The sequence below is a fragment of the Anticarsia gemmatalis genome, chromosome 15 (assembly GCF_050436995.1).
Source record: "Anticarsia gemmatalis isolate Benzon Research Colony breed Stoneville strain chromosome 15, ilAntGemm2 primary, whole genome shotgun sequence".
Classification (NCBI taxonomy): Eukaryota; Metazoa; Arthropoda; class Insecta; order Lepidoptera; family Erebidae; genus Anticarsia; species Anticarsia gemmatalis.
In genome coordinates, this window is record NC_134759.1 from 5,872,893 (window position 1) to 5,898,792 (window position 25,900).

A 25,900-nucleotide genomic window follows, 5' to 3' on the forward strand; every position below is an offset into this window, starting at 1 on the left:
GGAAATTATTTATATTCGTACATACCGTACCACTAATTTAAAAGGTAGAAAAACTATCAAAAGACGTATCTGTCCTCAATACAAAATCAACAATCCACGATATTCAATTTTGAAAATAATTTCTCTCGTATCCTAAAAGGATTTCGTCTAAAAGACGTCGAAAAGGCATTTCGTCTAAAAGATGTTTAATTATAAACGAAACCTTAATTGAATAGTCACCGCATACCGCGCACCGCCCCGTCTGTGGTCAACAAAGTCCACCTGTGAGTTTTCTCAAATTACTTACTTACTGCTATCATCAATCTTTTGCAGTGAGACAGCGTTCAGCAATTGTATGTGACAGACTGTTAATGAGATTCTACGGAAATTAAACACACAATGTGAATTTTCAGCACAATAAGTAGTTAAGACTCCGAGCGCCTCACATTATGAACGCGTCGTATGCAGAAATGCACTTGGATAGTAAATTGTAAGCAACGGCGTGTGATATTAGGTATGCAAAAAATATTAACTTGTCGCAAGAACAGTTGTCATTATATTCTTGAAATATTTTTTTTTACTGCCTTATTAAGTAGTAAATGCTATTACTACATGTGACACCAAAATCAGACTTGTCAAGGTGTTAAATAACTGAACAAATATTATTCCAAACCTCTAGTAAAAAGCCAGTTGCCAAATCAATTGTCACTTGTTCCTGGCAATGTGGAGTGGATAAAGTTTGTTCCAAATGCTATTAAAAGCTTCAATCGATGCCATTCTATTGAATAGTGCCCATGTTCGCATTGTTTCAACGGGAACTACAACGACAAAGAACAAACGGTAACAATGTAATCATGTAGCTACAACTCGAACATGTCTTCACAAAATTTCCTAAAACGCGTTACTACTCTAAAAACAACCTAAAACCAATGCCTGCTACTTAAGCTGTTTAATTCTTTTATGTATTCTTTTATCTACTTATTTTATTAATTAATAAATTGATCTTAGTTAAGTTATTTTTTAGGTCTTACTTATGATAAAGAGCTGTTAGCGGTCTTTAAATAAAATTAAAAAATCACGACCAAATCCTGCATCAAATAAACTTGCAAAGTTTCATGGCAAATCTTGTGGAAAATCACAAATTCATGGCATAAATGAAGCCAACATCTCTTTACGTCGGAAGTATACAAATTAAAGTAAAATAGTATTAAAGTATAGGCCCATAATTCTATTGAAACAAGACAAGAAGGATTCAACCTCAATATGTGCCCAAGGTGTCGGTACTCACTGAAGCGAAGTTAAAGGAGCAAAGTTTGCGAATTTGCCCTCGGGGCCGATCCAACTTCTCTGTTGCAATAAATAAGGATTTTAGCGACAAATTACCACACGAAAACGTTTCACCCTTTCTTTGGAAAGTTGGGCACTAGCGAAAATAGGAACGACGCAAAAGAAAAGCCGGTGTGTGGAGGTTGGAACTTCTTCGTGCGGGGTTCCGAACAATAGCCATAATATTATATTATGGATTCAGAGACAATGCCACATCTCTACCTACGTAAGTGTAAAATAAAAGAAATCGGCGACTTATACAATATTCTAACTTAGACGACGTATAATGCAAAAAAAACCTAGTTTGATTTCTATTTTAAAAAAAAATATGTTTCTTCAATGTTTGAAGTTGTTTGAACTTTAAATTTCCGTCACTACACTGTGCTCAGGGTATTTTTTAAATATTCTTGCACAATTTAAAATACTTAGTAAGTAGCTATGTCATTTCAAATTATTTGCGTCATCGATTTCGTTAGTTTGAGATAGCGCCGAAACATAAATTACCGTTGGGGATGAGAAAGTTTAAAGCGGTCATAGCCAGTTGCACTCGCCGGTCGATTAACGATCAGGGAAGTAAGCAGCCCTTAATCTTCAGACAGCCTACATAGCTAGAAACTTTTTTTAAATTCGGTGCTATTATCATTTTTAAAAAATAAAGATTAAATAAAAAATCTAAATTGGGAATAGCGTAAAACCTAACCCATTATATACTAATCAGCGTTATTATTATTATAGTACCTAATTATTATATTTATACTATTAGACCCTATTTAAATTAAATCATGATGACTGATGGATTCCCTCACTCAAGTTCATATCGCTGTGAACATACTCCGAAATGTGTCAGCCTGAGTATTTTATACCTAACTTAATTACAGTTCTGAATGTTCAGTAATTTCAGCACACTATTAATAATATTCTACGAAGCGTGGAATTCAATGCCTCAAACATATCAATATATCTTAAGTAACATTAATATTAAGTACATCTTCATTTAATTACTTACATAAATATAGGTAAATAATGATTTAGATGGATCCTTTCATTACTTACCTATAGGTAGGTACTCATACGACTGGGTCTATTGTTTTCATTCCTTCTGATCCATTCTACCATGGAACCCTAAAATGAAAAATATTGGGAACAGGTATAATACTAGAAATTTGTAACCAATTTTACTATACAACATTGGCAATTCTGAAAAACCGTATAAACAGGTAAGTACATATAGGTTTCAGTTTACCAAGCAATAAAATTTTCTAGTTCGAAGATAATATATATTATGATATCGAAACTAACTATTAGGTAGGTTTGTTATCCTAGACTGTTATATTATTTCTTGAAGTAGGTATTACCTAGGTAGGTAGGTGCCTATTCTGGAGTGGTTTTGTTTCTGTAAGCATAATAAAAACATTTTCCAGTAAGATAGAGCGTCCGATATCTTATTACAGCGAGCTTGTAAACTGACGAAACGCTTCTCGAATGACTGCCTTTATAGCTTGATCCACCGATATTCACCTTCTACTACTATATTGTGAAAATATTAGCCGAACTAAAATGACTTATAAAAGTTGACTATTAAAGTTGTTATTCCCCTGTCACGATCTAAAGTGTCGTGTGGGCTGAATTAAGCATTTTTTGTCGACTGTGATGGATAAAGCGAAGAAGACGAAGACGATTTGATGGAAAGTGCCAATAAAGAAGAATAAGATTGAAGGTGAATTTTTAAGCAGGAATAACATACCGTTAAGATTAACCACACTAAATTGAGAAAATGCCTACTTACATTCCTTAGCTATTAAAGGAGATCATCCATTTTGGGCCTTTTTTCAAAGTGCCGGCCAACAAAAAAAAGTGGCATGTATCAATAGAGCTAGCCATTTGAAGCAATAGTTAGTATGGCACGAAACCGGTAGGTAATCTTCAAACCTGTATAAGTCGCTTTGAACCGACTTATACAGGTTTGAAGATTCAAAATATTCAAACATTAATTCATTTCTGAAAGTGCTGTGAAACATAAAATAATGATTGATTTTGCTAGAATTAACTATCTAAAGCAAATGACCACTCTAAAGTTGATTTAAGGTCGTAAGCCCACGTATAAACTCGGAAACGGGTCGTCACCGTATCAGCTCGAGATCATCAGTATTATTTGTATGTAATTCCCTACTGTAACACACTTATCGGAATCGTTATGTGATCGCCCCGGCTCACCATGACCATGGGAGTGGTTCGTATGCACATTATGCATACACCAGCACCCAGGGTGGAGTGCGGGGCTATGTGCAAATTCCGATAGAATTGTGGGCATACCTTCTAAACCGCAACATGTGTCCTCATAACAAGGGCCCTCATCACAAATCGTGCCCGAAGCACAAAATATTGTTCCACGTGCCGATGAGTCGGACATAACAACCCAACGGCAACACTCTAGATGACCTCTTACCTAGACGATGGTTTGTTAGTTGCACACAACCGAGGGTGCGGCCCCTTAGGTGCGAGTTTGATTCCCCCGGCGCCTCAATGCGTCGCCACTGGACTGGTCACTGGCGACTAGCGCAAGGTCAACGCATCCTCCCTTAGCGAACCCAAGGGGCCGCACCCTCGATTGTGTGCAACTAACAAACCATCGTCTAGGTAAGAGGTCATCTAGAGTGTTGCCGTTGGGTTGTTATGTCCGACTCATCGGCATGTGGAACAATATTTTGTGCTTCGGGCACCATTTCTGATGAGGGCCCTTGTTCTGAGGACACATGTTGCGATTTAGAAGGTATGCCCGCCCTTCTATCGGAATTTGCACATAGTCCCGCACTTCACCCTGGGTGCCGGTGTATGCATAATGCGCATACGCACCACTCCCATCGTCGTGAGCCGGGGCGATCACATAACGATTCCGATAAGTGTGGTACAGTAGGGAATTACATACAAATAATACTGATGTGTTCGAGTTGATACGGTGACGACCCGTTTCCGAGTTGATACGTGTGCTTATGACCTTAAATCAACTTCAGAGTGGTCGTTTGCTTTAGATACTTAATTCTAGCAAAATCAATCATTATTTTATGTTTAACAGATATTTCAGAAATGAATAAATGTTTGAATATCATGAATCTTCAAACCTGTATAACTCGGTTTAAAGCGATCCTACCGGTTTTGTGCCATACTAACTATTGTTTCAAATGGCTAGCTCTATCGATACATGCCACTTTTTTTTGTTGGCCGGCACCTTGAAAAAAGGCCCAAAAATGTATGGAGCGTGGATGATCTCCTTTCATTTTCAATTATCGGTAGGTACCTACCTGGGTACCTATTCTTTAAAGCTAGGTGTTTAGAATTTACATTTTGATCTTACTCTACCGGTGTACTTATGCATATCCAACTAAAACGTTTTGATTGATGTGTTTCTAAGTACCTACCTAAGTAATTATGTAGATTGTAGACCCAATATTAAACTGAATAAGGTTCTACTTACTATACCTATTACCTACCTACTGAGAAGGTAAACGAGTACCTAAACATTTTAACTGAAAGTTATTAAAATATCTTATTTCGATATCTCTTGTTAACAATCTGATTGTGGCAGCTAACAGCGGCACAACCAGAACTACCAAGCATAATTATTTTATTTTGCCGGGACAGTCCCAATTTTGATAATATTTATTGGCGTCACGATGTGACGTTGCATGCTATAGGCATAACCTTGTTTTTGGTAAACACTCTGTTTCAGGCAAAGAATGCATAGGCCTATGTGATAGCAAAAGCTATCCTCGATTTAATCACTAATAATTATTTTAATTTCAAAATTAAATAGTGCGCGGAATCAGGATAAACAGCAAGTATATTTCGGAAGTAAACTTAACGGTAACTAAGTAGAGATTTATATAGATTTGCCAGGATTCTACTTGAAGTCCTTCCTCAAGGTGCCACGCATTCTTGTAATGACAGTAAAATGGGCAAGATGAAGCAAATTTTAAGGTACCTATCGCATTTAGGTTTATAATTTTTAAAAATAAAGTTTTGAAATCAAGAGGAAATAGTTCTAGAATATCATCTTTTTTCTTAACCAATGCTACCCGGTTTTCGACGTAATTTTCTTTGAATTCGTCCACCAAGCTCTATTTTTACAAACTTATTTTTTTTGTGTGTGTGATGTTGCATATTGAGTATGTATTTCACGACTTCAAAATAAAGGCCGATCTAAACGCGTTATTCCTTGGTCGAAACAATAATTTAAGTACAGAGACCTCTTTCGTCGTTGTATCCGAACAATCTAAACGACAAACTTAGGGATGCTAGTATAAAATATTTTAAATTTGCTGTATTTTCTCATTTACACATAAAGTCAATAAGAGTCTAAAAATTTATAAAAAACATTCAGGTGTATGGTTATTATTTAGCTTCAATAGGACTAAACGGAAAAATACGCTCAGATGTTTTACTTTTTTTAACTAGTAACATTAATCGATGCGTCATCTAGTTCATTCATCTTGTCAATTCAGCTGCGCTTACTTTAACTTGCGGCTGAATTTTTCTGTGAAAAGTTTATTGATTCCTATTAGAAAATATTGGAGTCTCCCTAAAACATCATGGGAGATTCTTTAGATGGGAGTGAAAATGCCGCAGAGGTGCAAAATCTCGTCGTCGTCGACTTTCAAGACTTTGCAAATTACCTGCGCAGGGCCGCAACGGTACTTTTACCTGAAGATGATATCGTTCCACCGGCGCTCAACGCTGCCCTCGATGATAAAGTGAACCAAGACTGCATCAGAAAGTTCATCTCTGATCCCCAGGTGTCTTCTCTGTATGTACAGAGGTTTTCTTCAAAAGGTACGTGACGGTATCCATTTTATTATGACAACTTTCTACCTGCATTGCTGTTGTATTATATCATGCAACAGTGCACATTTTTTCAATCATAGATTTTGAAAGTCTATCATTAGGATAATAAAATTCTGCTTACATAGTTATGTTACTTTACATTATTACTTGAGTCATTTTATTCTGTTTTATTTAGTATGTTTTTATTAAAAATAATAAAGTTGTTTTTTGTGTTATTCAGAAGATGACAATGAACAACCCACCGAGGGGGAAGAAGAAAAGGAAGCTGTTACTTACCAAGTCAGCACTGAGGTAAGTTGTTTTTCAAAATGTTAAAGAGAACTACAATAGTCCATATAATAATACTGTTAAATAATAATATGACTTAGGGGATGAATAATTGTTATAATAAGGCCACCTGGCCTGTCATGTATAAACTATGTGAGGTCTGTGAGAAAATATTTATCAGCTGTAAAATACCTGTTTTTATAAATTATTGAATAAATTGAAATCAAGCCACTGCAGATTTTATACTCTTGTTAATTTAACCAATTGTATTAAATCATTTAGGTAGTCACCCTGTAAACACTCATTTGTTAAAACAAAACAATTAAGTTATCCTCTCAAGCGCCCGGCCACCGTGTCACGGTTGAATGTTCTACCCCCGTCAAGCGCCCCGCCACCGTGGTACGGCAAAACGATCTTACATTGAAAAAACGTAGAAACGAAATGCTAAAACTATGTTTATCCCTTTCAAACATATTTGACATTGAAGCTGATGAAACGAGACGACGATCTAATGCACACACTTGAATAAGTGGTTGATATAGGCCAGAGAGCACCTTAAACAACATCTGACCCAACAACATGTTCCTTTATGACCAATATTGTAAATCCTTTTTTTAACTAATTTTAAAGATTTGAGTATATTTTACAGTTGGATTTTAATGTCATTATTCATTAACTACACGATAAGACCTTTCGTCATATTATTTTTTTTGCCTAAAAATATTTATTAGACTTTCTTCAAACACATGCCTAAAGCACAAAATATTCAGATTAAACGGACTATTGTACTACCACTATCAAATATTATTTGTGGTTTATTTTTTTAATCTATAGCAAATTGAATGTAGATTTCAAATATATAAGGTATGACTAGGGTGTTAGTATTAAAATATGACGGAATCGGCGCTTAAACGCCAACCGCCAATTCAATTACGCGCGCCATTTTTGGCCCGGACGCTTAACGGTATATTTGAATTTTGACGTTGGGGCGCTCGAGAGGTTATTGCAAAAGTAATGTATTAAAACATTAAGACTTTTATTTAGTATTGAAATAATATTGTAACAAAAATAATTTTCTTTTTGTCTAGGTTCACTTTACATCTCCTCGAGTGGCAGCATTTGTTTGCATCAAGCGTGGAGCTGTAATTGAAGCTGACAAGTCCATCCATAGCCAGCTGCGTCTCATCAATCTGTCTGATGGCTCCCCATATGAAACCCTTCATGCTTTCATTAGCAAGACCATGGCTCCCTTCTTCAAGAGTTATGTCAAGGAAAGCGGAAGGGCTGACAGGTCAGTTACAATTCTTCCTTCTACACTACCAGTTTAATTTATATCTGACTCTCGTCTCTATATTTCTCCTGTGTATTCTAGTGAGTACATAGGCTAAAAATACTGCTCAGTTTCATTAAAATTGATTCTTGAGTAACAAACATCCAACAAATATGTAAACATAGATGTCTGGTGTACCTTTTACAATACATAATGCACAATATGCATACCAGACATCTATATTATGACTGGTTTTAAATTATTAAAACATGTTCGCTCCTTACTTCGTATTCTGTTGTCAACAACTTCGTCAAACTTAATCTTTCAACAGGGATGGGGACAAAATGGCACCATCAGTGGAGAAGAAAATAGCTGAGCTGGAGATGGGTCTACTTCATCTTCAACAGAACATTGACATTCCTGAGATCACTCTCCCAGTGCATCCACTTGTTGCAGCTGTTATAAAAAGGTATGGCAGGACCAAATTTATTTAAAAGTAAAGTTAGGGTTATGGCTAAGTACATCCCTAAGTAAATGAGTTCCTCAGTTCTGAAACATACTTCTCTATATTGGATCAATACATTTTCAGTAATATTTAAAAAAATTGTTAGTTTAACAATGATGTGTGATTAAAATCTGATTTCGGAAGTCAAATTATCCAGATGTCAAATCTGATCTATATTTAATGTTAAATTCAACACTTATATATTTCTAAACGCTTTCTCACTTTTATAGAGCTGCAGACGAAGGCCGCAAGCCACGCGTCGCGGACTTCGGTGACAAAGTGGAAGATTCTACCTTCTTGAACCAACTACAGAATGGTGTCAACCGTTGGATCAAGGAAATACAAAAGGTTGGATAACATTTTACAAAGATATTTAAGGTATTGGAAACTGTAGTATGGAATACTGTACCTTTAAAACATTTGTTTGCCAGGTCACCAAGTTGGATCGCGACCCTTCCAATGGCACTGCCCTTCAAGAAATATCCTTCTGGCTCAACCTTGAAAGAGCACTCCATCGCATCCAGGAGAAAAGGGAAAGTGTTGAGGTCAGTTTCCTTCTTTTATTTCTAAAGGCTTATGAACATGGATATGGCTACGTTAAGTTTGGCAAATATAATATATTAGTTTTGATGAAAAAAAAACACCTTGCCAAACTTTATTGTGAAAAGTATTATAAAGCACACTTGACATTTGTTATACAGTCACCATTATTGCATTTTTTTTTATCATTGTTCAGGTGGCCCTAACATTGGAGATCCTTAAGTACGGCAAGCGTTTCCACGCGACCGTATCCTTCGACACTGACACTGGACTGAAGCAAGCTCTTGCTACTGTGTCAGACTACAACCCCCTCATGAAGGACTTTCCAATTAATGATTTGTTGAGTGCCACTGAGCTTGAGAGAATCAGGTAAGATACCGAGTATATTCCCTGTATAATATGTAGGACAAACCTTTTTTGTGATAGTAGTTTAAAATGTGTAATTTGGTTACAGGCTGGCTGTTCAACAAATCTTCTCACATCTCCGCAAAATTCGTTCAACGAAGTATCCAATTCAGCGAGGTCTGCGTCTGGTCGAAGCCATCTCTCGCGATCTTGGGCAACAACTACTGAAGGTAACTTTTCAAATACAAATGTAAATGTACTTGATCTATTTATTTATAATACTAATATAATACTAAAATAAAGCAGCCTTCCTTGATTACGGTTGGAGACTCTTCCCAGCAGTGGGACATTAATGGGTTATTACTTGTTCTTAACTGTATTATTTCTTCTACGCAGGTGTTGGGTACTCGTCGTCTGATGCACATTCCGTTTGAAGATTTCGAGCGCGTGATGACCCAGTGCTTTGAAGTGTTCTCCTGCTGGGATGATGAGTACGAAAAACTACAGGGCTTGTTGCGGTAAGTTCTGAAATAAATGAAGCCTATGTTCTATATTGTTGAAAACAGCCAAGTTCTTGTGGTACATCTGCAAGTTTCAGTAATCAAATGAGGCAGAAAACATCTTGTATATAACTAAAACAATTTATTTATGTGTGTCATGCTCATTATCTTGGTATTGGACAGTGACATCGTAAAGAAGAAGCGTGACGAGCACCTGAAGATGGTGTGGCGTGTATCCCCATCGCACAAACGTCTGCAAGCTCGCATGGAACATATGCGCCGCTTCCGGAGGCACCATGAACAACTGCGTACCGTCATGCTTAGGGTATAGTATATTATACAATTATTACTTGAGAGACATTGTAATAAATTCTTCCAGTTTTCTTATTTGGTTTGTGCCAAAAATATGTAAGAAAGATGACGTGTTAGAAATATCTCTAAATTGACTGTATATTTATAGGTGCTCCGTCCCCGCGCTACCGTGGCTGCTGAAGCTGGCGCGGGTGGTGAACCAACTCAACCCCATTCACTACCGATGGATGCCGCTGACGCTAATGCCATTGCAGAGGTATCTAATGTTATAATTGCACTTTATTGAAGTCAGTTTTGAATAGCGTGTTCTAATTTTCCAATGTTGTTTAGGTGAACCTGGCGTATGAGAATGTGAAGGAAGTGGATTGCTTGGACATTTCTCGCGAAGGCTGTGACGCTTGGGAGGCAGCTGTTCGACGCTATGAAGATAGAATTGGTAAGACATTATTACGTCACGATGCATTACACATGTCAACTACATTTCCATTATGACACATAGTAAAACTCAATTAATTCAACGTCAAAGTTGAGGTTTCAGTATTCAGTTATAGAAATAAAACAAAATTATGTTATTTATTCTAGATCGCGTCGAGACTCGCATCACGGCTCACTTGCGTGACCAGCTGGGAACAGCGAAGAACGCCAACGAGATGTTCCGCATCTTCTCCCGCTTCAACGCTCTGTTCGTACGTCCGCACATCCGTGGCGCCATCCGCGAGTACCAAACGCAACTTATACAACGTGTGAAAGATGATATTGAAGCACTGCACGAGAAATTTAAGGTATACATCCTCTTACTGAGACAGTGTTTTGTTAATAATACGCAATAGTCAGCAAGTATTAGTGTAAAGAAATAAACACTTTTCTGAAATGTTTTTTCCTTCTAAAGTTACGTACACCGTTTACGTGCCTGTACGTTTTCAAGAGATGCCAAAAGTCTCAGCCCAAGACATAATTATGTTTGTTATTTTTTTAGTTACATTATATTATACGAGCAGTGATAGCCGAGTGGTATTAGTTGACACCTCCCACGCAAGTGGTCGCAGGTTCGAACCCGAGGCAACACACCAATGACTTTTCGAAGTTATGTGTGTATTAGAAATAATTATCACATGCTCCAACGGTGAAGGAAAACATCGTGAGGAAACCTTGCATGCCTAAAATTTGTTTAATACATTTATTGAGGGCATGCAAAGTCCCCAACCCGCACTTGGCCAGCGTGGTGGACTCAAGGCCTAACCCCTCTCTCATTACGGGAGGAGACCCTTGCCCAGCAGTGGGACATTAATGGGTTAATCATTATTACATTATTATCAGAAATTAATATCTAACTAAACAATTGTTTTTGTTCAGGTACAATATCCTCAATCGAAGTGCAGTCGGCTGTCGCTAGTACGCGACTTACCCCCAGTGGCTGGTTCCATCATTTGGGCTAAACAAATTGATCATCAACTGACAGCGTATTTGAAGAGAGTTGAGGATGTGCTTGGTAAGTGTAGCATACCTTTCGAACTGCTCTATATTTACGGATTCTATATTAAATTGAAATTATTATTCTCTAGGAAAGGGATGGGAAAACCACATCGAGGGTCAAAAACTGAAAGCTGATGGTGACAGTTTTCGTTTGAAACTGGACACCCAAGAAGTTTTCGATGATTGGGCTCGCAAGGTAAATACATTACATTTTAACTGAGTGAAACGACAAATAGATTCACTTATTTCCAATTCTGTATGTTTCATATTACACAAATTTTGTATTAGGTTCAACAACGTAACCTTGGAGTGTCCGGTCGCATCTTTGCGATAGAATCCGTGCGCGCTCGTTCCAGCAAAACCGGAACCATACTGAAGTTGAAGGTGAACTTCTTACCAGAGATCATCACTCTGTACAAGGAAGTGCGCAATTTAAAGAATCTTGGATTTAGGTAACATTTTTTAAAATAACTTACAGTTTTAACCACAAGTATTTAAGGTTCAATATCATATAATTTAATTGTTTTTTTGTTACCTTAGGGTGCCGTTAGCTATTGTGAACAAAGCTCATCAGGCGAATCAACTGTACCCGTTCGCGATCTCTCTCATCGAAAGCGTACGCACTTACGAACGCACCCTCGAAAAGGTATAGTATCCCAACAATGTTCCTCAAAATTGTGTGAACCCACATTTCAAGCACTAGACTTGACACGATATTAGCACTAACACTCAATTTTATAACAAAATATACACGAAAATTAATATTATATGTGTTTGTATGACACTAACACGTGTGCCTTTTCATTTGTGCAGCTAAATAATAGGAATCATACAAAGGTAGTTTTATCTTTATAGGCTGCATGTGAAATGTATTAGAAACACTTATGTCACTTTATTTTCTACAAAATTCATTTATTTTATCATATTTTTAGCTTAGTATACATTATTAGATGGGAGAACGACTGTTTGTAAAATATGTCTTTTATATAAGTTTCGAATCAGAGCTTTTTATATGATATTGGCTTTGTTTTATTACTTTTCGGTTATGTTTTTGTTACGATGTTTATATATTTATTTGAAACTGCCTAGTATAGTAATGCAAAGAATATGATATCATCTTAAAGTTAAATCAAATAGATTATAGTTAGCAACCATTGTGTAATGAATGTTCACAATCATTCCATACATTTTCTCATTTTATTTTGCATATATCCGACAGTATGAAAGCAAAACTAAACGAAGCAAAATTACTCGATATTAATATTCTTTGCAAAAAAAAAAATAATGTAAATCCTTTCTTCTTATACTAATTTCTAAAGCGTTGTTATATTTAGATCCGCGACAAGGCGTCAATCATCCCGCTTGTGGCCGGCCTACGTCGTGACGTGCTCAACCAAGTGTCGGAAGGCATGGCCCTAGTATGGGAGTCCTACAAGCTAGATCCTTATGTGCAGAAGCTTAGCGAAGTCGTACTTTTGTTCCAAGAGAAGGCAAGTATTCTTTGTTGTTATTGAAGTAAAATATATCATAATACGTATATGACCTAATCGGAATTTTAGTCCTAATAAAAATTTATAAAGAATTATGTTATTAGAGTATACTTTTTTCTTGATAAGAATAGTCCATTGACCATACATCGAATTGTAAAAGTACGTTGAAGTAAAGTTAAGTATAGATTTTAATTATTTCGTATCGTTTTACGCAGGTTGAAGATCTGTTGGCTGTTGAGGAGCAAATCTCCGTGGACGCCCGTTCTCTGGAGACTTGCCCTTATTCAGCTCAGAGTCTTGCGGACATTCTCAGCCGTTTGCAGCGAGCGATCGACGATCTATCGCTAAGACAATACAGCAACTTGCACTTGTGGGTGCAGCGTCTGGATGAAGAGGTACATTACAATTCAAATTCAATCAATTGGGTAGTTGACTAGGTAAACGAATAAATATTAAACTTGCACTCTTAAAAAGTTCATCCAAAATGCTCACGCTTTGAATGTTTTCGTAAATAATGTTAAAATTGTAATTATTGCAGTCTGAAACATTTTATTAGACACTCATTTGATACCAATGAAAATAAGACACAGTGACGTCACTATGTCATATTTCTAGAATAAAATGTGTTTTTGACATTTCATAAAGAGTAGCTGATTTGACTGGTAGTGGACTACCGTATTATTTAAAAAAATACTAGTAGCGTTAAGAATATGTATTAAAGTATCTCGTTCTTAGGTTGAGAAAAGCCTCGCCGCTCGCCTCCAAGCCGGTATTGAAGCGTGGACCGCAGCTCTTCTCGGCAAGGCCAATGAACTCGATCTATCTATGGATACTTACTCGCCAACTGAGCCTACACACAAACCAGGCGGTGAACCACAGGTAAGAAATTAAACTACATTTTAATTATTTAGCGGAGTATTGTTTGAAAATGACTTATTCATACTGATGTTTCGTTCATAGATCGCGCGCGTAGTACATGAAGTGCGTATCACGAACCAGCAAATGTACTTGTTCCCGTCTCTGGAGGAGGCTCGCTTCCAACTGATGCGTCAAATGTTCGCGTGGCAAGCTATTGTCACCAGCCAGCACCGCTTGCAGAGCACCAGGTAACAAGCTACTTTATAGTTTGAGCAAAAGTTATGAATTGTTTTGCATTTGTCGTAGTATCGTTATGAAATGCGGATTGATAGAATTGACTAGGTATTACGGATTGGTTATAACAATAAACGGCTATAAAGCCCCTCAAGGGTGACCTTCTAAAAATACGTATGTATAGGTCAAATTTTAAGATATAGAAAAATAAATATTTATTTAAAATATTCTTAAAGCATTTGCATGTATTTAACTTTTATATATTTGTACACAGATACCAAGTAGGAGTGGCCCGCGCTCAAACAGCCACCTACAGGAATCTGCTCACGAAATTACCGGGCTCAGCTGTTCCGCTCGAGAACGCGTACGACGCGATCGAACAGAAGATATCGCAGGTGCGCGAGTACGTGGACGAGTGGCTGCGTTACCAAGCGCTGTGGGACTTGCAGCCGGAGAGCTTGTACGGCAGACTCGGGGAAGACATCACTCTCTGGATCAAGTGCTTGAATGATATCAAGTGAGTTCAATATTTTATTTAACTGTCTATTTTCTACTAGCTGACCTGCGCAACTTCGCTTGCGTCACCAAAGAGAATGGGTAAAAATGTTCCCGTTTTTGTAACATTTTTCGTTGCTACTCCGCTCCTAATGACCGTAGCGTGATGTTATATAGCCTATAGCCTTCCTCGATAAATGGGCTATCTTACTCTGAAAATTTTTTTCAAATCGGACCAGTAGTTCCTGAGATTAGCGCTGTTCAAACAAACAAACTCTTCAGCTTTATAATATTTGTATAGATATCTCTCCATATAATATAAAAATGTGTCTGTGAATTGAAGATATTTACAAAATAATAATTGACGAGTGCTAAGAAATAACTATAAAACAAGAATTTATTTTTGTTCAATTATATCTTAATACACATATTATATGACAGTTTGCTAAATGGTATTTTTTTCGTTTTCATAGATAATAATCAGAATATGAGACAGTAAACGGAAACAAAAACTTTACCCTTCGAAAAATACCCAGATTTTCTACTTATTGTGTTCTATAGTGCTCTCGTTCATAGCAATTCAATTCTTAAAAATGCAGCTATTAGTCATTTAAATAATATAATAATTGCAAATTGTGTGTATCAGGAAATCCCGTACAACATTCGACACGTCGGACACCCGTCGCGAGTACGGGCCGGTGGTGATCGACTTCGCCCGCGTTCAGAGCAAGGTCGCGCTGAAGTACGACGCGTGGCACAAGGAGGTGCTCGGCAAGTTCGGCGCGCTGCTCGGCGGTGAGATGGTGCAGTTCCATGGACAACTCGCCAAGTCTCGTAGCCAGCTTGAACAACAGACCATTGGTAAGGAGGAATAACTTTTTTTCTATACTTAAAAGCTACAATTAGCCAGTTATTTGTAATCGACCAACCCATCATATATCCTCAATCGCTCATCGACAGTATCGTAGAAATTTTGAATACCCTTATATGTTTGAACAACCTTAGTATCCAGTTCGAAAGCTCAGTGTGATTTTCTTCTTGTAGAAGCGGCATCTACCAGCGATGCAGTATCCCTCATCACTTACGTGCAACAGCTCAAGAGAGAAGTACTGGCTTGGGAGAAGCAAGTTGACATCTACAGAGAGGCACAACGTATTCTCGAACGTCAGAGGTACAACAACAACATTTCAGTAGAACTCTGTATTAAATTCTTCTTGAGCCTTATGTTATGAATGGTTTTTCCTTCGTAGATTCCAGTTCCCAGCCCAATGGCTTCATGTTGACAATATCGAAGGCGAATGGAGTGCGTTCAACGAAATCATGCGCAGAAAGGATTCTTCTATTCAAACTCAGGTACGATTCTTTACTCACACAAACTCAAAATTCAAAGTTTATTACCCTCAACCTATTTGAATACTACTGTGAGCGTAATATAATTCCACTGTGAATATATGCGCGTCATAACTATAAGATTACGATACCTTATTCGTTACCCCACTATAAATACCCATTTATAGTCAAATTATATGAACAAGTCGCGACAATTTAAAATCGTTAATTGCAATGCATACGTTTGTTTGTAGGTGGCGTCACTGCAGCAAAAGATCGTAGCAGAAGACAAGGCTGTCGAGGCCCGTACTCTCGAGTTCCTCACCGAATGGGAGCGCAGCAAGCCTACTGACGGCTCGACTAGACCGGAGGATGCGCTCGCCAGGCTGCAGGCCATGGAGACCAGATACACTCGCCTCAAGGACGAGAGAGACAACGTTGCTAAGGCTAAGGAAGCCCTAGAGTTGCATGATACAGGTTCGTTAACTGTTCTCATTAAATTTGTACTACGACGAAACTTGTTTGGAAATCAAAAAAATATCATAAATTCTTGTAGCTTAATGATCCTATCTGTTCAAAACTTAAAACCCCTTTTCTAAATATAAAGACCCTGTTCACTTCTAAATATCAACCTGATAGCTTACCAAATTGAATTTTGACATACCATTATATACATTTGCGGGCACTTGTGCAGTAGATATCTTATCTGACACTCAACATAACTGTTAAACAGTTCCTTAATGTTTTTTTCGTCTGTAATATTAGGAAGCTCAATCAACAACGAGCGCATGACGGTGGCGTTGGAAGAGTTGCAAGACTTACGTGGAGTGTGGTCTTCGCTCAGCAAGATCTGGACCCAGATCGATGATATCAGGGAGAAGCCCTGGCTCTCCGTACAGCCTAGAAAACTCAGGTACGTGATAGATAAAAACACCCCCTCTTATAAAAATATTTTGTTTTCAAGATATTTGTAGGGTATATGTTAAGCAGTTATCTAAGTTATCTCTTTGATTTGTAGGCAACAGCTGGAAGCGATGTTGAACGAGCTCAAAGAGTTGCCGGCTCGTCTTCGTATGTACGACAGTTACGAATATGTCCGCAAACTGTTGCAGTCTTATACCAAGGTAAAGCAGACATCTTGTATATGAAAGCATATCATAATATACTATTGACGACCCATGTTTCTTTTTAAATTTACATCTCACCTAACTCTCGTAACTTTTACACCATTAGACTCTAATTAAATACCAAATAGTATATATTTTTATGCAAATTCAGTTGTATATTTAACTCTAGCATTTATATTCTTCAAAATAATTTATTTTGTGTCATTACCAGGTGAACATGCTTATCGTCGAGTTGAAATCTGACGCTCTGAAAGAACGCCATTGGCGCCAACTTTGCCGCGCTCTCAAGGTAGACTGGTCACTCTCCGAGCTCACTCTGGGACAAGTGTGGGATGCAGACCTGCTGCATAACGAACATACTGTGAAGGACGTCGTGTCTGTCGCTCAGGGAGAAATGGCTTTGGAAGAGTTCTTGAAACAGGTAATTATACTAAACACTTTTGGGAACCATACCTTCTGTAGGGTAAACACTACAGTTCGCGTGGAAGTGCACTTACCCATCTTAATGGATGAACACGCATCCAGGTACAAACTGCGTACTTTTATCATATTTATGTACGTGTCATATAACTGTAAACACGTATACGAAAGTGACGTCACCTTCACTTCATAAGGTGTACACTTGCTAACTTTTTAAAACCACCCACAGGTCCGCGAGTCTTGGCAGAGCTACGAGCTAGACTTGATCAACTATCAGAACAAGTGCAAGATCATTCGAGGCTGGGACGACCTCTTCAACAAAGTGAAAGAACACATCAACAGCGTCGCTGCTATGAAACTTTCGCCGTATTACAAGGTAATAAAATATACATCACTCAATTTTAAATTGTCTATTTCTCATATAATGTGTTTGTGACTTATAACATTCTGTTTCTAAAGGTGTTTGAAGAAGAAGCTCTAACGTGGGAAGAGAAGTTGAACCGCATCAATGCCTTGTTCGATGTATGGATTGACGTCCAACGCCGCTGGGTGTACTTGGAAGGTATCTTCAGTGGTTCTGCCGATATCAAGACTTTGTTGCCAGTTGAGACGAGCCGTTTCCAGAGTATCAGGTACTTTACTAACTATAGTCAGGCCGTTACAAACGTACGAACTACGCCATAATCAAAAGAATGAAATGAATTTGACAATGTGAAAGTGTGAGCGAGAGACTCCGATAAAATGACATGACTTGGTTCGCACGTTTAAAATGGCTCGAGTATAATAATAAATGTCATATTACCTTGAATAGATAACGAAAGAGATTTGAATTATACTAATGTTTATTCTTTTACTTTTTAGCTCTGAATTCCTCGGTCTGATGAAGAAAGTGGGCAAATCCCCGATGGTGATGGATGTATTGAACATTCCTGGAGTGCAACGATCATTGGAGCGTCTCGCCGATTTACTCGGCAAGATCCAGAAGGCCCTCGGTGAATACCTTGAGAGGGAGAGGAGCAGCTTCCCGCGGTAAGATATGTTTTTATAAAGTATTGGAAGACATGCCTCGATAAAGTGGCAGTGCACGTTAAAATTAGCGCATTCGCCCGTTTGTACATCTGTAAAGAAAAAATATATAAACAGTGCGCCATATAGTGCAAGATAATGTTTTATTCTTTTGCCTTTTAAACTAAATATGTACCCTTTGTTGGCTTATGTACTTTTGTTTTATTTAGTTTCTACTTCGTGGGTGACGAGGATCTGCTCGAAATCATCGGTAACAGCAAGAATATCGCCCGTCTACAGAAGCACTTCAAGAAAATGTTCGCGGGCGTAGCGGCTATTATACTAAACGATGATAACACCGTTATTAATGGTATTGCATCCCGCGAAGGAGAAGAAGTAAGGAAACTAACAATACATTTATTTCAATATTAAAACTTACTTACATACCGTAGTACAGTAAAGGCGGACTGCCTTAGGCATTTGCTACTATTAAACCTATGGGTGCAATGATAAAATGAAATACATATACATTTTATATCCACATTTCGATTTAGTTATGTATTGCGGAACTAATTAACACTGTACTTTGGAATAAACATACATTTTTCATCTCTTTAGGTGTATTTCACATCACCCGTCTCAACGATCGAAAATCCCAAAATCAACTCGTGGCTATCGATGGTGGAGCGTGAGATGCGCGTGACTTTAGCGTGCCGCCTCAAGGACGCTGTCGGTGACGTCAAACAGTTCAAAGACGGCAATGTTGACCCGCAGAAATTCATTGACTGGTGCGATAAATACCAGGTGAGCCACGGATAAAAAGACCTGCTAAGGTGTTTTAGATGCCGCAAATTTTGAAGCATGTAGGCCTTTATAGATCATGTATTTATTACGACACTTGGTCGATAGAAACGTGTACGAGCGATTACGTATACGTAAGTTTGCAGATTCACTTGATCATCTGTAAAGTTAAACGTATACAAATTCGTACGTGCTCTTAAAACGACTGGGATTAAACAATTGTTATTAATGACTATAATACGTATTATTCTTACAGGCCCAAATCGTAGTGCTGGCAGCTCAAATCCTTTGGTCGGAAGACGTAGAAGCGGCCCTCGCTAGCGGTGGTGGAGAAGGACTCAAACGTGTGCTGGCGCATGTAGAGAACATGCTTAACATCCTCGCTGACTCTGTGCTGCAAGAACAACCCCCGCTTAGGAGGAAGAAACTTGAACATCTGGTTAGTTTATAGTCAAATAAATAACCAATAGGATTTACCTAAGCATTAATTGTTTATCAAGAAAACAGCAACGGTCTATTCCACGCATCATCATTCATTTCATTTGCCCTAATGTTTACATATTTTAGGGCCAAAGTAGTGTGTTCGCTTTATAGCATTTCTTTTTATCCGACATCTTAATAAATCACTTTATTAAAAAATCGTACTATCCTTAACAATCTGCTTTTTGACACATACTATGAAACTCTGTTTTAAATTGGTTTGTTCTCTTGTACTAGATTAACGAGTTCGTGCACAAGCGTACGGTTACTCGACGTCTGATCGCATCTGACGTCAACAGCCCACGCTCGTTCGAGTGGCTCTGCGAGATGAGATTCTACTTCGACCCTAGGAACAATGACGTAAGTAAAAAAAAAACCATTAACGAATTAGGTTTCCTTTAAAAAAATTTACTCACAAATTTGTCCTACTTTTTGCTAAATATTTTGTTTCTCATCAGGTTCTTCAACAACTGACGATTCACATGGCAAATGCTAAATTCTTATACGGCTTTGAATATCTCGGTGTACAAGATCGCCTTGTACAGACTCCATTGACTGATCGATGCTATCTTACTATGACTCAAGCTTTGGAGGCTAGGCTCGGAGGATCACCATTCGGTAAGTTTTACTTCTTACAAAAGCAGATATAGCAATTCAAATAGTATGATCATTTGGATATTAATACTCCTGTTTTTTCTTTAGGTCCCGCTGGTACTGGCAAGACTGAATCAGTGAAAGCTTTGGGTAACCAACTGGGTCGCTTTGTGTTGGTATTCAACTGCGATGAAACGTTCGACTTCCAAGCTATGGGCCGTATCTTCGTCGGTCTTTGCCAGGTAACGTTCACAAATCCTCATTGTTCGGTGCACGTACTTTAGCGTATACGTAAAAAAGTTGAGTCGCCATGTTGTTTGTGAGTATATTTCCAATATGAATGCTTTGTAGGTGGGCGCATGGGGTTGCTTCGACGAGTTCAATCGTTTGGAAGAGAGAATGCTGTCAGCCGTATCACAGCAAGTGCAGACCATTCAAGAAGCTCTCAAGAGTCACCAAGAAGGAGACAATACTGGTATGAATTCCGCCCCATCTAGATAATTTAACATAAATTATCAAGTGTGACAAACATAATGAGTAAATGGACATACATTTATAACACCAGTGATATTCAGTATTTGTTCATTTCAGCCAAGTCCATCACCGTTGAGCTGGTCGGCAAGCAAGTCCGCGTCAGTCAAGACATGGCTATATTCATCACCATGAACCCTGGATACGCCGGTCGTTCCAATCTGCCGGACAACTTGAAGAAGCTGTTCCGTTCATTAGCCATGACGACTCCGGACAGACAGCTTATTGCCGAAGTGATGTTGTTCAGTCAAGGCTTCAGGACTGCTGAGAAACTGGCCTGCAAAATTGTGCCGTTCTTCAAGTAAGCATTTATTTTGCTTAATATTCTTTAAAGTCCAGCTTTACATTTTTTTTTCTTTAGCCTATTTGAGTTATTAACTGTATTTATTCTCTGTCATGTTAAAATAATGATGTCTTCTTAAAGTAACCTTGTATTTTCACAGACTTTGCGACGAGCAACTGTCCAACCAATCCCATTACGACTTCGGATTGCGTGCTCTCAAATCCGTACTCGTATCTGCGGGTAACGTGAAGCGTGATCGTATTCAAAAGATTAAGGCAAGTACTATATTCATGTGTTATAACATCTCCTACTATCTATCTTTTTGCATGCTTAGTTAAATAAAGAAACATCTTATTTCTTTATCTCAGTAATTAATAAGACAGTTTCATCAAAATCAAACTTTATAATATAATGGCAATATGCAGGAGAACCTTATTGAACGCGGCACTGAAGTCCCAGACGAGGCGTCCATCGCAGAATCTCTTCCTGAACAAGACATTCTCATTCAGTCTGTATGTGAGACAATGGTACCCAAGCTGGTAGCTGAAGATATTCCGCTGTTGTTCTCACTGCTCAATGATGTGTTCCCCAACGTTGGATACACTAGGGCTGAAATGACTGGTAAGTTCCATCTATGTGGATGGGCGAATATTATATCTGAATGATTGCCTTCAAAGTACTATTGTTACGGCCTGTAACGTATACTGGTTACGTACTGTATCACTACTGATCCGAATAGCTGTCTGTGCAATAGGTAACTTGAGTGGGATAATTTCATGTTTGTTAGTATTACAATCGTTAAGAACTCTTTACGGCGGCTTCCATGTCTTTGAGACTAGGTTTACCACAAAAATACCTTTGTGTAACAGGTCTGAAGAACGAAATCCGAGCAGTTTGCGCTGAAGAGTTTTTGGTTTGTGGAGAAGGCGACGAACAAGGTTCCACCTGGATGGAGAAGGTAAGACCTAACAAACCTAACCCTATAAGATAACTAAAATTAATCAAATAATCCACTAAGAAACTGGTCCAGGAATAACTAATAATAATCCCATTCATTTCATTGAAGACTTGCACAGTCAATTTGTTTGAACACAAGGTCCATTGTATAATGCACATCGTCTTCGAATTATTTATTATAACATCATATCGAAATCATCCTAACCGAAAAGGTGATGGAATATCATCGTTATTATATTATAATATCAAAGTAATAATAATATATTAATCAATGTAATTCATGCAATAATAATCATAACAATTTAACATTTTGCTTTATTCATTTTATTTATATTGAGACTGTTTTTTATAACTATAATTTTAAACATTAATAAATTAATAACTGAGTTGATTGGAATCTTGTAAAGCACAAATTATGAAAGGCAGTCTCGTGTTATTCATATAATAATACCATAATACGGTAGTCCGTGAGTGTGAATGCGTATGCGTTTTCATGCTAACCCGCTAACGGCACGTAGAGGCGCAGCGCTTCGTCGCGCGCGCAACACAGCACGTGGATCGAGAAGGTCAGTGACCGCCGCGGTGTGGGTGCCCTCTCTGTGTCACACTAATCTACCTGTGCCTATGTGTCAACTCTCTTGAGATGGGTAGGTCCGGACCGCTAGTGTTTGGTAAGTGATGATGTCATCAAAGAAGAACTTTGTCTACTGACCGAGAAGACCTGGCCTACAAGACGGTCAAACTTTTAATTGAGACGATTTAATGAAGAACACAACTATGAAAAATTCAAGGACGATTTCCAGCCACAGACTCAGGACAAAGTTGACTGTAGATCTTAGGCCGGCGTACAGGTAAACGTCTGACCTACCCATCTCTATGTACACCTGACACTCGTTCACGTTAAACGACTTGAACTTCATTCTACGCTTACACACTACACCTGGAAGCCTTGTCACTGTGTGTCTTGTCTTTTTATATTTTCTACTTGCAGTTTGTCTAGTTCTAGTGTTTATTCAAACGTGCTGCTATTTTTCTATACGTATTTAAAGAATTGGTCATGTTACTTGATGAGATTAGTTATTAAATCGTAGAACGCGTGCTCGTTTAGACTATATAATTATAGTTATTCATCTTCACAGCTGTACTTCAAAACTGATCGTTTTTGACAACCAATTCAGTAACTACTGCCGTATATTTACAAATCTTGATGCATAGATGTAACGCAGTTTGTCTTGCCTCAGCTTTCGAACTTTGTTCGTTTAGATTTTTGATACCTGTAATTTGTATTTTAATGGTTTCGAATGTGCAAAATAGTTATATATAGGAAATTCAGCCATTGATGTCATTGGTAGTTGTAACAATAGGTATTAACATATTAAATGTGTACAGGTACTCCAATTGTATCAAATATGCAAGTTGAACCATGGTCTCATGATGGTTGGTCCTTCCGGAAGCGGTAAATCTACCGCTTGGCGCGTACTACTCAAGGCGTTGGAGAGGTGAGACACTTTATCATACAAGACTTTTCTTTGTTAACAGTTTCTTTCTTTATTTATTTTTATTATCTAAACCTTAATTTAGAAGTTTATGTCCATACAGGCACAGCAACTCCATTGTACCTTATAAGTTTAAAAAATAACACGAAATAGAAGAGATCGCTTGTTTGTGCTTCATCTAATGATTACTCAAATCGGTCAAGTGTAACAAACATGTTAATTTTTCAGCTACTTTACTTGTAGGGTTTGATAAGATTATGGTGTCTAATCCTACGTCAAACACATTAAACGTCATATAGTTAGCATAAAAGTACTGCTGATGAATAGTTTCTTTACATTGTAAAGTTTTGTTACACAGGTTTGAAGGAGTTGAAGGTGTGGCCCACGTCATCGATCCCAAGGCTATGTCTAAGGAAACATTGTACGGTGTGCTGGATCCGAACACCCGTGAATGGACTGATGGTCTTTTTACTCATATCCTAAGGTAAAACAGTCATTGCAAGAAAAATATATCTCTTATTCTTATTTCGCCTTTTTGAGAAATGTTAATATGAATGCCTTTTCTTAGGAAAATCATTGACAATGTTCGTGGCGAGATCAACAAGCGTCAATGGATTATATTCGATGGTGATGTCGATCCCGAATGGGTAGAAAACTTGAATTCAGTGTTGGACGACAACAAACTGCTCACGCTACCCAACGGTGAACGCTTGTCACTGCCACCTAATGTCCGAGTTATGTTTGAGGTAAATACATTTGGCTTTTACACAAGTAGATGGGTATAAGACCCTATAAGTTTGTTTAATTTAGAAATTTGTGCTTCAATAAAATAATTTATATAACGATCTCTTAATTGCTATTGATTATAAAAATACATGAACACTATGCTTCTTCTTTAGGTACAAGACCTGAAGTACGCTACCCTCGCTACTGTATCGCGTTGCGGTATGGTCTGGTTCTCGCAAGATGTCCTCACCACTGAAATGATCTTCGAAAACTATTTGATGAGGTAAATTATACTTTTCTTTGCAAGTAGTTCAAACATTTCTATGAACGATTTATTAATTTGTGCCATAATTAATGTGTTGTCTAGGCTGAGGAACATCCCACTCGAAGACGGAGAAGAGGACTCCTTCAGTATTGTGATGGCAGCTCCATCTGCAGGCGGTGATCAGAACGCTACTGAAAACATCCTATCTCCTGCACTACAAGTAAGTTTTTTAGCTCACTTGAATGCAAATAGGCTATAAAGTACTTGACCCTTTACGACGGCATACATTTTACTTTCACCAGCGAGACTTCTAAACACATTTATTTTCTACAGACTCAACGTGATGTAGCTGCAATTCTCCAGCCCTTGTTCTTCGGCGACGGTTTGGTAGTTAAATGTCTTGAGCGCGCTGTCAGTCTTGATCATATTATGGACTTCACTCGTCACAGGGCGCTTTCGTCTTTGCATTCGATGCTCAACCGCGGTGTTAGGTATGAAATTTATAACATCACTTTTCATGTGCCAACCCGCAATTTTCCAGCATGGTGGACTCAAGGCCTAACCACTCCCTCATTACAGGAGTACACCCTTGCCCAGCTATGGGACATTAAAGGGTTTAATTTATTCTATTTATTTATCTTACTTTTCATGTAGAATATAATGTTTATATACAGAAATTTAAATAATAATCTTGCTCTTTCTTTAGGAATATACTAGCATACAACCGTCAACATCCCGACTTCCCCATCACCAATGAGCAATTGGAAGCTTACGTACCAAAATGGCTTGTATATTCTCTGCTGTGGTCGTTTGCTGGTGACGCAAAACTTAAGGTAACTGCTTATACAAGACTGATCTAGTATACATATTAGTGTGTAAAGTGAATTAGTCATTAATTCTGTATGTTTTTAGGATCGCAACGAGCTTGGAGACTTTATTAGATCTGCCAGCACTATGCAGCTGCCTAACTGTGGAGCAAACCAACACATTATTGACTTCGAGGTAAGATCACAAGCCTTTGTACAATTATTTCCTAGACATAATAGTTGCTATTAACTTTTTTCAATTATTTTCTGTTTTTGTGTAAATTTATTTATTCAAATGTGCTTTTTAGGTGTGTATAACTGGTGAATGGGTACCATGGTCAGCAAAGGTGCCTCAGATAGAAGTGGAAACACACAAGGTGGCTGCGCCCGATGTTGTTGTGCCTACTCTCGATACTGTCCGTCACGAAGCTCTGCTTTACACATGGCTGGCTGAACATAAGCCTCTTGGTAAGCTGACCTTATTTTCTTATCAATGATGTCAGGGCGGCAACATTTTTCTTCGTGATAACTTGCCTTTGTTACTTTACATCCGATTTCCAAATTCGCCATTTAAACATAAGTATAATATTAATTTTCTCTTTTATATTACAACTATCTACTTGATTAGCTTCGGTAAAAAGACGGAT

At 38.0% G+C, this 25,900-nt stretch overlaps 1 protein-coding gene across 5 annotated transcripts in view; it reads left to right on the forward strand.

The window, feature by feature from the left end:
* The first annotated feature begins 5,799 nt into the window (after window positions 1–5,799).
* Window positions 5,800–25,900, forward strand: part of Dhc64C (dynein heavy chain, cytoplasmic) — a 41,709-nt gene continuing 21,608 nt past the window's right edge. For 2 of the 5 annotated variants that reach the window (XM_076123756.1, XM_076123755.1), the window contains exons 1-54: window positions 5,800–6,132; window positions 6,365–6,435; window positions 7,500–7,702; window positions 8,013–8,150; window positions 8,417–8,534; window positions 8,618–8,731; window positions 8,923–9,095; window positions 9,181–9,301; window positions 9,468–9,589; window positions 9,755–9,896; window positions 10,032–10,139; window positions 10,214–10,319; window positions 10,466–10,665; window positions 11,237–11,372; window positions 11,446–11,552; window positions 11,645–11,808; window positions 11,897–12,002; window positions 12,170–12,193; window positions 12,691–12,846; window positions 13,062–13,241; window positions 13,582–13,725; window positions 13,807–13,952; window positions 14,213–14,455; window positions 15,080–15,294; window positions 15,478–15,604; window positions 15,684–15,786; window positions 16,017–16,239; window positions 16,528–16,675; window positions 16,781–16,886; window positions 17,101–17,310; window positions 17,539–17,685; window positions 17,769–17,941; window positions 18,171–18,338; window positions 18,545–18,710; window positions 18,933–19,118; window positions 19,372–19,554; window positions 19,833–19,955; window positions 20,054–20,213; window positions 20,298–20,431; window positions 20,541–20,664; window positions 20,781–21,021; window positions 21,164–21,278; window positions 21,429–21,624; window positions 21,873–21,961; window positions 22,479–22,526; window positions 23,350–23,459; window positions 23,815–23,940; window positions 24,025–24,202; window positions 24,356–24,465; window positions 24,550–24,667; window positions 24,781–24,938; window positions 25,154–25,280; window positions 25,360–25,449; window positions 25,562–25,721. In XM_076123756.1, the coding sequence (XP_075979871.1) occupies window positions 5,892–6,132; window positions 6,365–6,435; window positions 7,500–7,702; window positions 8,013–8,150; window positions 8,417–8,534; window positions 8,618–8,731; window positions 8,923–9,095; window positions 9,181–9,301; window positions 9,468–9,589; window positions 9,755–9,896; window positions 10,032–10,139; window positions 10,214–10,319; window positions 10,466–10,665; window positions 11,237–11,372; window positions 11,446–11,552; window positions 11,645–11,808; window positions 11,897–12,002; window positions 12,170–12,193; window positions 12,691–12,846; window positions 13,062–13,241; window positions 13,582–13,725; window positions 13,807–13,952; window positions 14,213–14,455; window positions 15,080–15,294; window positions 15,478–15,604; window positions 15,684–15,786; window positions 16,017–16,239; window positions 16,528–16,675; window positions 16,781–16,886; window positions 17,101–17,310; window positions 17,539–17,685; window positions 17,769–17,941; window positions 18,171–18,338; window positions 18,545–18,710; window positions 18,933–19,118; window positions 19,372–19,554; window positions 19,833–19,955; window positions 20,054–20,213; window positions 20,298–20,431; window positions 20,541–20,664; window positions 20,781–21,021; window positions 21,164–21,278; window positions 21,429–21,624; window positions 21,873–21,961; window positions 22,479–22,526; window positions 23,350–23,459; window positions 23,815–23,940; window positions 24,025–24,202; window positions 24,356–24,465; window positions 24,550–24,667; window positions 24,781–24,938; window positions 25,154–25,280; window positions 25,360–25,449; window positions 25,562–25,721 (7,825 nt within the window). In that variant the 5' untranslated portion in view covers window positions 5,800–5,891. The remainder of the gene's footprint in view (window positions 6,133–6,364; window positions 6,436–7,499; window positions 7,703–8,012; window positions 8,151–8,416; window positions 8,535–8,617; window positions 8,732–8,922; window positions 9,096–9,180; window positions 9,302–9,467; window positions 9,590–9,754; window positions 9,897–10,031; window positions 10,140–10,213; window positions 10,320–10,465; window positions 10,666–11,236; window positions 11,373–11,445; window positions 11,553–11,644; window positions 11,809–11,896; window positions 12,003–12,169; window positions 12,194–12,690; window positions 12,847–13,061; window positions 13,242–13,581; window positions 13,726–13,806; window positions 13,953–14,212; window positions 14,456–15,079; window positions 15,295–15,477; window positions 15,605–15,683; window positions 15,787–16,016; window positions 16,240–16,527; window positions 16,676–16,780; window positions 16,887–17,100; window positions 17,311–17,538; window positions 17,686–17,768; window positions 17,942–18,170; window positions 18,339–18,544; window positions 18,711–18,932; window positions 19,119–19,371; window positions 19,555–19,832; window positions 19,956–20,053; window positions 20,214–20,297; window positions 20,432–20,540; window positions 20,665–20,780; window positions 21,022–21,163; window positions 21,279–21,428; window positions 21,625–21,872; window positions 21,962–22,478; window positions 22,527–23,349; window positions 23,460–23,814; window positions 23,941–24,024; window positions 24,203–24,355; window positions 24,466–24,549; window positions 24,668–24,780; window positions 24,939–25,153; window positions 25,281–25,359; window positions 25,450–25,561; window positions 25,722–25,900) is intronic. The other 3 variants (XM_076123759.1, XM_076123757.1, XM_076123760.1) reach the window with 3 other exon arrangements.